Source organism: Berghia stephanieae, chromosome 13 (assembly GCF_034508935.2).
Source record: "Berghia stephanieae isolate SIO BIC M18660-M18661 chromosome 13, UCSD_Bste_1.3, whole genome shotgun sequence".
Taxonomy (NCBI): Eukaryota; Metazoa; Mollusca; class Gastropoda; order Nudibranchia; family Aeolidiidae; genus Berghia; species Berghia stephanieae.
This window is the reverse complement of record NC_088372.1, coordinates 20682937-20695100: the sequence shown is the minus strand read 5'-3', so window position 1 is coordinate 20695100 and position 12164 is coordinate 20682937. Positions and strand designations below refer to the sequence as shown.

General features: G+C 34.0%; 1 protein-coding gene across 1 annotated transcript in view; it reads left to right on the top strand.

Moving 5' to 3' along the window:
• The window catches only part of LOC144958734 (low-density lipoprotein receptor-related protein 2-like), a 146414-nt gene that overhangs the window by 67101 nt on the left and 67149 nt on the right, over positions 1-12164 (top strand). Inside the window, exons 21-30 of the mRNA XM_078890904.1 lie at positions 2513-2749; positions 4204-4335; positions 4656-4781; positions 5242-5373; positions 5936-6055; positions 6975-7103; positions 8428-8636; positions 9686-9870; positions 10289-10517; positions 11660-11837. Of these exons, the coding sequence (XP_078747030.1) occupies positions 2513-2749; positions 4204-4335; positions 4656-4781; positions 5242-5373; positions 5936-6055; positions 6975-7103; positions 8428-8636; positions 9686-9870; positions 10289-10517; positions 11660-11837 (1677 nt within the window). The remainder of the gene's footprint in view (positions 1-2512; positions 2750-4203; positions 4336-4655; positions 4782-5241; positions 5374-5935; positions 6056-6974; positions 7104-8427; positions 8637-9685; positions 9871-10288; positions 10518-11659; positions 11838-12164) is intronic.

Sequence of the window (12164 nt, the reverse complement as noted above, 5' to 3'; positions counted from 1 at the left end):
TACATTTTTTGTTTTTTGGGTTTAAGTCTCTTTGTGAAATGATACAAAGCTGTATTTTCACTCACCTATTACAATAATAATTCTTGGAAATCTATGACAAGGCTTAAATTTTCACTGCTCAAATTTTCACAGCTTTGTTTTGCAGTTTCTGAACTTAGGCGTTAGTGGCTCACTGGCTCAGTGGTATGGTGTCTGGTCTAGTGATAAATTAAAGTAAAACTTAACTTTTTCAGTCTTTATTAAAGATTACAAAAATCTGGCTCTGGCATTTTAACCTTGGGTAAGGCACTTTACACACATTACCCCTCTCTACATAAGTGTGATGATCAACAGACTACAGGCAATGACATTTATAAGAATGCTTATACAATGGCCACTTGGCATAGATAAAAATATTGTCCCATATGACAAGCTTGGAGAATAAATAAAGCACTAAGACTTGCAAGGGGAATCCATTGGAATAAGCTCTTATAAGTAGTGTGTGAGAAAAAAAAACCCCAGGACGGATACAAGAATGACGCTGTTTAAATACAAGGTAGAAATTAAAAATATTCGAAAATTTTAAAGCGACAATAACAAGACCTTAGGTTAATACATGCCAAGTTTAATTAAAAATTCCCTATTGGTCAAGAATCTATGCTGGTTATACCAAAGTTATTCAAAAATCACGATATCAAAAGTTTCCAAATTTGCTTCTTGTTTTTAGCTTTCACTAGAATAATAATGATAATAATAATAATACTAGATCTTTATTGTCCATAAATATGGCAATTTGTCATTTAGTTACACTTGTTATAACGTTAAACGATAACTGTAACATTGAACAGATATTTCACTCCTACTTATTCTCTCTCTCTCTCTCTCTCTCTCTCTCTCTCTCTCTCTCTCTCTTCCTCTCTTTCTTCCTCTCTTTCTTTCACACGTGCGATATACACAACATAAACATATTCATTTCGTTTTCAATTTGTTACGATTGTGGCAATTCGACACCAAAAATTATCATCATTATCAATTGGTCAGTTAATCTTACATTAAATAAATTAATCAGTTAATCAGTCAACGAATCAATCCTTGGTTTTTCTGTACCATATGAAATATTCTAAATTTTTATTGCTGATGGAACGAACGTTGATTTATACTTGTTAGTTCTACATTTAATCTGACAAAACCTTCTCCCAGATGGTAAAAGACTAAATTCATGGTATAAAATATGTTTTTTATTGTTGGTAATTGAGAATGCTTTCCTTTCTATTGCTTTTCCATGAATTCTTTCTACTCCATCAAGAGGATGGTTTATTATTTTTGATGCCTCTTTGATAGATTTTGAAATTTTTGATTTATCTTTAAGTCGGCATCCTCCAAACCATATGGTACAGCCAAACGCAATTACACTTTTAATCAATGAGTCATAAACTCTTAACATAGTTTTCTTCCTTACTTGAAATGTTCTGAATTTCCTTAGGATGTATAATCTTTGGGCAACTTTCTTAGATATTATATTAATATGTTGAGAGAAATTGAGGGAACTATCAATGGTTATTCCTAAATATTTAAAATAGTCAACTATCTCAACATCATCTTTACCGATCGCCACACACTTTAAGTCGTTTTTATTTTTTACACCAAACACCTGTTCTTTCTGATGTCTAATGGCAAACAAAATTGGAATTTCACTGAAAAGATTTTACCATGAAAGTAATTCATTTCACACCAGCCACAAAAGTGAACATTCAAAATTATGCAACACTTTAGAAGAAAAACTTATTTGTGACTTTGTTTCACTTTATCCTGATTGGTCATTTGTTTTACAACAAGACAGGCCAACACTGGTAACTTACACAGGCTTAAATAAGATGAGAAAATGACATTTGATACATTTCTAAAGATATATGGCTTCCAGTGAGTCTTGACAGGAATCCAATGGCCTACAGCATTTGATCAATGAAGTCCAACTAGCTTCATAAGGGTCATACAACGGTTTGCTCAGTAGCACAGATAAAAGTGTCAATTTGAAATGCATGGGATAGAATCACGATTCAAGACATTAGAAAATCAATTTGATCAATTGAAAAATTGTCAATTTCTCTTTATTCTTAACAACCCGTAGCACAGTCAAAAAGAAAAAGGAGATCCACAGACCACATCAAAATTTTAGAATTATGTCCCAAATATTTGATAGGATAAACAAGTGGAATTAAATTTTTTCAACATATTTTCCTGAAATATTGTATACATTAAATATCAATGGGTTTGATAGTAAAACTTCAGACTTGCTTCCTGTAGCCAATAACCTAGATGTGGTTACTGGCCTCCAAAGTTTTCTGTTTTTAAGATCGCACCCAATATATTCATGTACATTTCTAATCTTTTTAGCTGAATCTTTTTAAGAACACTTAGTTTTGCTCCAAATATCAATATTTTAGTTCTGGACAGAGTAGATGAATTTACTCGTAAAGTTTGGTCTTTATTGAAATGTGCAGTCATACAAAGTTTCTGTAATTTTAAATTTCAGGGGAACACACCTGTCCTCCCAATTACTTTCAGTGTGATGACAAGAGATGCATTCCTCAGATCCGTGTCTGTGATGGAGGTAGGGATTGTTATGACCAATCCGATGAAAGAAATTGTCCACCTTTAAATTGCTCCAGGAGTGAATTCACCTGTAAGACTGTGAGGCAATGCATTTTGACCAAACTTCATTGCGATGGAGTAGTAGACTGCGATGATTCCTCTGATGAAGAAAATTGCTGTAAGTTGATTATTTTAAAATGATTAAGTAGAAAATTGTAAAAAAGATGTCCTTTTTAGAGCTATAATGCCTACATTGCTGTGTATCACATCACCTATAGCAGTAAACCGACAGTTGTTTACTACCCTTTTGATAAAAGCTAGTAGATTTTAAAGTACTTTCCACCAGATACAACACCCCCAGCTACCCAATCACTGGGTGTAAAGATGGGCTAGTAAAACAACTCCCATTACACCTGGGACTCATATCAGTGGCCTTTTGCTTCTGAGTCATTCCTGATTTCATAATTACATTTTCATCAGATTTTGGGTTGATAATTTGATATTTAAAAAAAAAAAAATTTAACTTCACTTTTTAAAAAAACTCTAAATTGTCCTTTGCCATTAGCAGAAAGCAATATCCTTCAAATAGTGAATGCCTTACTTTCATCTTAAAATACAATGAGGTCAAAAATAATTGTCAGAAAACTTGGGCTACTTTGGTTTTCTTTGACTTGTTGTTGGTTACAATGTTATCTATGGGTTTAAGTTAGAAATATAGCTTTAAGTTATTTTTAAATACTTGATAAATGTTTTTCGGTGACAAAATTTCCATTCCACAGCTTGTAATACAATGTTACATAAATTACATTGATTGTAAAAAAGATTTATGTTCTCTTGGTTTGGCTTAACCCTTTACCTTAAGCAGCTTCATATCTTATTATTTTCACCTGAACACAGTAACAGTAAAGCAAATTTGACTTCAATGAAGCTTGAGAGCAATTCCACAGGTAACTTGTGTACCAAATTAAGGGTTTGAAACCATTTTTTGAGAAAAGTTCTCAATGAAATCATTTGATATTACATAAAGCAATTAAGGTCACCTGTGCTTTATGGGAGCACATTTTTTCAAATAATTTGCAGAATTTTTGATGTATCAGGGAAATGATGCTGGTAACTGATGTTCTTCCGTGAAAGCCATTTGACCCATGGAGCTAGAATTTATTCTGGTTTCTATGCGTGAAACGGACATTAGCATGCTTGCTACCCTATGGACAGGACACTAGTCTATCGCAAAGTACTTTTCACCAGATGTATCAGACCCAGCTACCCACTGCTGGATGGGCAGGAGGGTCAGAAACATTTTTTTCGACATCACCCGGGATTGATCTCAGTTTCTTTGCATGTGAAGTGAGTGTTCTACCATTTGAGCTATCAGGAGCCCCTGGTTATTGGAAACCCCCTGTAACTGATGTAATGTGAAGAAAATGCGTCAGTCTACTCAAGCAAGATCAAGAGCCAAATTTTTGCAACCTGGGAGTAAAACGTATGTGTCATACAGATGATCAAACCCTCATTTGTCTTTCTTCACTTAATGAATTCTCATCAAATCAAAGCACTTAAGAAAATAAAATCTATATAATATCGTTAATTCATTTGAATGTGTTCTAATGTCTTGCTCTTTGCCTTCTTCAGTTGTTCTTGACAAGAACACTTGCCTTCATGACCAGTTCCAGTGTGCAGACAAAAATGGTTGCATTCCTGAGGCTTGGAAATGTGATGGACAGGAGGATTGTGAAGATGGCTCAGATGAAAAAGACAATTGTCGTGAGTAACTTATATATTTTCAAATATATTCGTCATATTACTAAGTGATGGTTTATTCTTCTGGTTACAACTTGATTATTCTTTGGTTTTATTTATGAACCTTCAACGTTTTAACGTTATTCTATTTTGAAAAGACATCATATTTGATGTCTGATAATAATAATAATAACAATAATGATTATGGTTTTGACAATTATAACAATGATGATGATGATGATCATGAGGGCATTGGCAAAATTGATAATAATGGTGATGAATGATGTTTTAGACCTTTTTAGTTCACCAGTTCCAATTCCTTTTTTTTCTACCTCTTTCTACAGCTACAATTACTTGCCGTGGCAACCGATTCCAATGTAAAAATGGTCACTGCATTTTCCATGGCTGGGTATGTGATGGTGATGACGACTGTGGAGATAATTCAGATGAAGATGCCACTCTTACTTGCCGTAAGATTGAATTTTAATGTGTTTTTGTTTTATTATATTTTAGACAGATTCCTGTTGCGAGTAAATGTAATACACAACTTTATGTGTGCATCATCTAATCCCATTTGATGCACACCAAATGTGCCTTCCTTTCATTTTGACTTCTATCTTTCGATACAATCTCTCTGGGTTTCTTAGATCACATTTTCATTATTGCATCTGCATCAAGTGCATCCTTTTGACTCCATTTTCGAAGAACACAGTAATACGGTGTGTATATAAATCGGTGTCATTTTGTAATATTTCACACAGAGACTAATTTCTGTCAATCTTTTACATTCCAATACATTCCAGTAAATGAAATATTTTCTTACATATAAAGGTTTGAATTTTTAAAAGTTTATGTATATTTGACTAAACGAACTTTAAATTTAAACCTATACTTCACTTATACTATTTTTTTTTTCAAAACTCATTTCAGCCCCACCACCATTCTCATGCCCTAGGGGTCAGTGGGAATGTCCAGGTGGTAGTCAGGTATGTATCAACTCATCTCTGGTCTGTAATGGAAATCCTGATTGTCCTGGAGGACATGATGAATCGCCCATTTGTAGTGAGTACTCTATGAAAATTGATATGCTTTATAGTATTTGAGAGTAACATTCCCAATGAATTTCATGACCCAATTGCTAAAATTCAGGAGGATGGCTCAGAACCAGATGTGCTGGATGAGTGACATTGCCGCCCCATTCCCCAGCAGGGTCCAAGAGGAATAGGTCTAGTAAGTCAAAGAATGGGGGAAAAAAAAATAACCCAAAGTGCACCTAACATTTTGGATTCAAAGCTTTTGCTTTTGTCAACTGCTAGAAAAAGTTTTGAGTATGTAATATTTCAAGTTAAATTAAATAAAAATAATAAGGTGTATTTCTATTGTGCAAAAATCCCCACATACGAAGGGCCCCAGGCACATTACATCAAAGTTGGACAAATATGTCACCTTTTCACACATCCAAGAAACAAAGTAAAATGTTTTAAGCTTTTTCCTAAATTCATTCACTGTCTGATTTCTTGTTCCTTTTTTAAGCTAATAAATGTTTATGATTTTAGGTTTTCTTTTCCTTCACAATTGTCTGTTTCTCTTTCACATTGTTTAATTAATTACATTTTCTTTTCAGACATGGACAGCTGTCGTGTTAATAATGGAGGTTGTAGCCATATTTGTATCCAGACTCCAAGGGGTGCCGAGTGTAAATGTCTTCACGGACAGGAGTTAAATGGAACCAAGGATTGTGTGGGTAAGGGTATTTACAAGTACTGATAATACTCTTGAGTGATTCAAGTCTCCACTTATGATAGAATATTTTTAATTCAATTATCGTTAATGACAATGATAATGATAGTCATGTTGATGGTTTGGGTAGTTGCAATTGTAATATTGATGACGATGATATCATGCCACTTACATTTCAATGAATACTTTCATTTTCAAAATATAACATTAAAGTATCCCAGTAAAGAGTGAATTATTGGTTCGTTGAAATCAAAAGTGGAGGTAGCATAGCAGATTTAGATTTTCTTTTTTTATGTTCGTTTGTTTGGTTATTTTTTTGGGTTTTTTTTTTATCCCTTTTTATCCTTGAAGGGAGAAATGATATTAATCATTACTCTGGGTCTGTGTAAGTACAGCATCTTGTGAGCAAGGGTCTGTTGGCTTGTTCAAGGCCATGCCGTGTAGCTATTCGGACACAAGCCTGGTACCTCAGGGTTATAATGCAGAGACTATATTGCTTTACTATACTACCCCTAAGACTCATAACCAGGAGGAACTAAGTTTGTATCCTCGAGTAAGTCATATGACCCTGACTACCTGGAGTTGTGCTTATGATTTAAAAAAAAATACAATACATTTCTTAGGGATGACAAATTTTGGGAATATAATGAATACATAAAACTAAAGCATAAAAGCATGCTACCATTTCTAATCATAAATAGATTTAATAACAAATTTTAATTTGTCTTATGATTTTCCATTATTCGTCTAAAAGAGCATAGAAGTAATAGTGTTGCAACTTTTAGCTTAATGAAGCCCAGGTTGCATCGCTGTTACCAATCTCTTGATTGGTGAAAACAATAAGCAATTAAATCAAGTTGGAGTAGATTTGGACACCACCATTGGTGGATTAAAACGCAATCAATGTATATATCTCTTCACAGATGCCAATGAGTGTGATCCTCCTGGAAAGTGTAGCCAGACATGCATCAACACTAAAGGTTCTTACAAGTGCCAATGTGTTAGTCAATATACGCTTTTGTCTGACAAGAGAACCTGCAAGGCTATGAGAAGTAAGAATTCATTATTTAAAAACAAAAACAAAGCTATTCCATTAAAGTCATCAGACTCATGAATCTGGAGGTTATCAAGATTATTTTCTGTCAACCCTTACATTAGGTCTAGACAATTGCAAAGTACTTCCTGCCTTATCTAATGGATCTATCTCCCCAATCACTGTTACATTCAAAAGAGCCTGTGAGCATGTGCTCTATCAAATGAGCTATCAGACTCTCTCTCTCTCTCTTCCTTAGGGAACCTGTACCAGTGAAAGAACAGGCATACAATGCTTTAGTCAAAGGGCAGCTTTGAGGTTTGTCACCAATGATTACTTGCGTGAACCAGGATGCGTTACTGAGGCCCTGAAATTGTTACAATGGAAAACACTGGAGAGTAGGCGGAAAGAAAAACGCCTTCAACTTCACAGAATAGTACATTCCAACAAAACAGCAGTAACTCTACCACAATATTTCACAAAACAACACTGTACATTCACAAGAAATTTCATAGCAGTAAGTTCACAATTCCAACACAAAGAACCAACACATATAAAAACAGTTTCTTCCCAAGAACCATCAATGAATGGAATACTCTCCCACCAGAAATCCTAGATTTTACTAACAACAAATTTGGTCAATCATTAAACATTTATCTTTCAACTCAAGAACGCAATAATGGAGAAAGTAACACCATAATTGTATAAAATATGCATTGATAGGTAATTCGCCTTTTGCAGATAAAGACGTTGAACTTGAACTTGAACTAAACTTGGTACAGAACATAGACTTGTGTTAGTAAAAGTATATGTGACTAAACTTGAAATCCATATTAAGACACTTTACACACGTTACACCACATGTCTCAACTGTCAATGTGTTCCTAGTTACGGGCAGTGACATATTTTGTATTTAGCCTGATGGAGGAACAGTTGATGCACAAAAGTGTATCAGATAAAAATTCAAATATTTTTTAAAACTTTTTATAGAGACCCTTTTGTTTCTCACTGAGCAAAGTTCCTCTAGCTAAGCATATCTTGACCCAATAAACTAACTTTGTGCCAGAATTGCCAATCTTTATCATCTCCTTCACCGTTCTTCCCCAAGTCTGAAGTCATCTTCTTTTTTTTCTTTTTCTCTTCTACTGCCTGTGCGCTTATTTGTTTAGTGTGATTTATGTGTGTGAAACATTTTTTAATGCCTCATTATTCTACATTGACTTGAAATATATGTTATTCATTACCTCATGTTTGTTTAAATTTGAGCAGATTATCCAAATTGGTAGTTTTCTTAAATTTTTCAAATATTAAAAAAGTAAAAAATCAATCGTCCTAATTTCCAGATGATACAGATCTATTCCTTCTGATTGCCAGCCGTACATCTGTGGTCAAATCTAATCTTGAAATATGGTTGTACAACGCCCTTCCCCTCCCTCCTTTCTCTTCACTCACTGCAATTGATATTGATGTCAACAATTCTCACATTTACTTCTCTGACACTGTCCTCAAGAAGATCTATCGGACCACCATTAATGGAACTAACTTGACAGAGGTAGGTTCTATATTGGCTTTTGTGGGATTAAACGAATTGGTGAAAAGTTCATTAGCGGGATGAAAATATATGGATGGGCATTGTAAATCTGGATGTCTTTTTTGTGTTGTATTGTCATAAAGACACAAATATGTTATTGTGAGGAAAAATAGAAATAATGACGCTTAATTTGAATATCAACAAATAATCCAAAACTAAAATAATGACACAAAAAAATACAACAGGTTTAACTTTTAAAAGTATGGTTTGCTATAAGTATAGACAAAAGTAGGCAAAGACAATCAGTGAACTAATTGCATAAATAGAAAGATAATTTGAGAATTGGAGACATATTCATGCTGACATAATTATGTATTTTATTTTATGACAATTAGTTGTTTTTTTTATGATTAAAGAAAAAAAATTGAGTTGTAGTATTGAAATATACACATACAAATTCAAGTTAGAGGTTATAAGAATAATCTATTTCAATTAATAAAATTTATTTAAATTTATTTATTTAAAATTAATGAATATAGTATATATGTAAAGTGTCGCCCTTAATTCTTAATTCTATATTTATACATTTTTATGCATGCGACGTCTGTAAACAAAATTCCATTTTTATTTGAATGAATATAGTATATATTATTATTATTAAATAACTTTCTTCTTATTTCACAAATGATATGAAACAACCTTTTTGTATCGCCTAATTTTAGCTAATAAAACATTGACGAATTTGAGGCCCTGGAGCTGTAGTTCATTTTTTTCTGTACCGTTTAACTGATTGGATTTGGTGCTAATCTATCACAAAGTACTTTCCACCAGATATAACAGACCCTTCTACGCAATGACAGAAGGGTCTGAATAATGTTGACCATATCTAGAATCGCCACTGGTTCCATTGCTTATGATGCAAATGTCCATCACTAAGTTATCTGTATCCTCAATATTTTGTTGAGATCTCTACTTAAGAGCAAGGAATAGAAATAGAGATTTTCTCTATTGCTTCTTTTAAGTACACAATTGTATTCTGTCTCCGTCTATCATTGCATATTTCTATTCAGATTGTGGCCACAGGTATTGATGTAGTCGAGGACATAGCTGTGGATTGGCTGGGACAGAATCTCTATTGGACAGATTATGGCATGGAAACCATTGAAGTTGTCAACCTGCAGGGAGAAAACAGGATGGTCCTCTTTTCTGAAAACATCACCAACCCACGTGCCATTGAAGTGGACCCAAGAGATGGGTACGTTTTCCAAGAGTAATGCTCTGCATTTTCATTCCAGGCTTACACATTTTATTACCTTTTATACCATTTATGTTTTGGATGAGGAAGGGTTTGAGTCTGAATTTTTACTTGTTATACTTTTTTTTAGCTCTGGTATGAAGTATACTTTGTAATGTCAAAATCGTTTTTAATGCCAGGAGTGTTTACCCTGATTTAACCTCTAGATCTGATATATATTATTTTGGGATAAAATGGAATGTATCATGCATTCAAAAGGCAGGGAGTAATTGTTGCCGACCACTCAACACTACAGAAATCATGATAAGCTATTGATTTTTTATTGACTATTCCCTTTATCAAGACATATAATGGGACTATTCCTAATTAATTATATATGACCTACATTTTTACTGGGATTTTTGGGAAATATTTTCAGAGTGCGTTATCTTTTCTGGTCTGATTGGGGTCAAAACCCACGTATTGAAAGGTCTGGTTTGGATGGGACTGGTCGAACTACTCTCGTGTCAGAGAAGCTGTTTTGGCCAAATGCCCTCACCATTGATTACCCTAACAAGAGACTGTATTTTGCTGATGCCAGAATGGATTTCATTGAGTTTTGTAATTATGACGGATCGGGAAGGCACAGAGTCTTTGCCAATGACCATGTAAGTATTTCTTTTTGTAAACTGTATGGATTGAGGCCATTTGATTTTTCCCAAGCTTAGCCTTCTGTCTTTTGCTGAGAGAGAGACATAATAATATACATTATGTTTGTGTGGGACATGACGAATATTTTCTTGTAAATCATTATTCTTTGGTATATAAATCTATTTATATGTGTTTTGTTGCCATTCAAGTGTATCCTTTTTGGTGGAAATACTATGCATCGGTTTAGATGGAACTTCTTGACACTTCTTGTACATCCAGATCTATAATTTTCTGATTATCCCTTTAATTTAAAAAAAACTGGTTCTGAAAGTGTTTCCAGTGCTGTAAACTAAAAATAAACACTGGTGAGGCCAGCCAGTTAAACTAGAGGCCATCATATTCTGAAAAAAATTCTGACAACCTGATTGCAACTCTGTCACTGTTTTTTAGATGAAAATAAGTAAAGTATGTATGTCAAGTAAGCTGCATGTAAATAAATGGTTATTATCAAGGTTGTCATAGCAAAAGTGTTCCTTTTGAACAATCAGGAACCCCGTTTGTGATTACGAGAAGATTATTTGCAATAAAACTACTATTAAAGGACATTTTCAAAATTTACCTTACTTAATGCATTTTATAATTCTTCTTCTATTCCCTAGCAAGGGTTAAGAAACCACATTCCAATTTCATAAAATTCAAGTTGTTTGCTACTCTTCTTTTTAATATAATTCTGACTAATCTGTCACTGCCTACAGCTTAGTTCTCATTCACACCTAAGTGGATTGGGATAAAGTCAAAATGAGAGGGCTAGAGTTTGATATTATTGACACTCATCTGGTCATTGAAGCACAGTGTTTGTTGCCTCTGTTACAGTATATGAACCAGGGCCTCTCAGCATAAGAGTCAATATATAATTTTTAGTTAAAATTTAATTATCTTTGAATTGAATATTCAAAATCAGGGAAGTTAATTGAAAATGTCACTTGCACACACATGCTCACACACACACACACACACATGCACGCACACATACATACACACACACACACACACACACACACACATACATACTGGAAAATGATTTTTCTGATATTATATGTTTAATGCAGAAGATGAAGCAATTGCAAATTTTTTTCATATACCGCCTACTTTTCATCAGTTCCTGAGGCACCCCCACTCTCTGACTATCTATGAAGACTGGTTATATTGGAGTGATCGAGCTGCTAGTAGGGTGTCCATGTGTAACAAATTCAACTGTTCAGCCAGATCTGTTGTAGCTTCCAGCATATCCAGACCACTCGGTATAGCTGTCTACAACGCTGTCAAACAACCGCCTGGTAAGTTTCTAGTGTATCGTGTAAAACCTATTATGTGTCTTTATGGTTTAGATTCTCAGTTTGGATTCACAACACTACATGAATTTCGTGTAAGGGTTGAGCTGGTGATTAAGCACATTGACACTTTGCATTTTGCTTTGAGAGATAAACATTATATTCATAGATCCCCCTTGGTATAAACCAATATTGTTTTTTGTCTTTTGTGATTTATGTACATTTTCCCATTATCAGGAGATAAAAATAAATGTTAAAATTGAGCTTTTATATATAGCGCAATATCCACTAAATGTGCTCAAAGGGCTTTACAAGGGGTCCCTGGCCAACCGC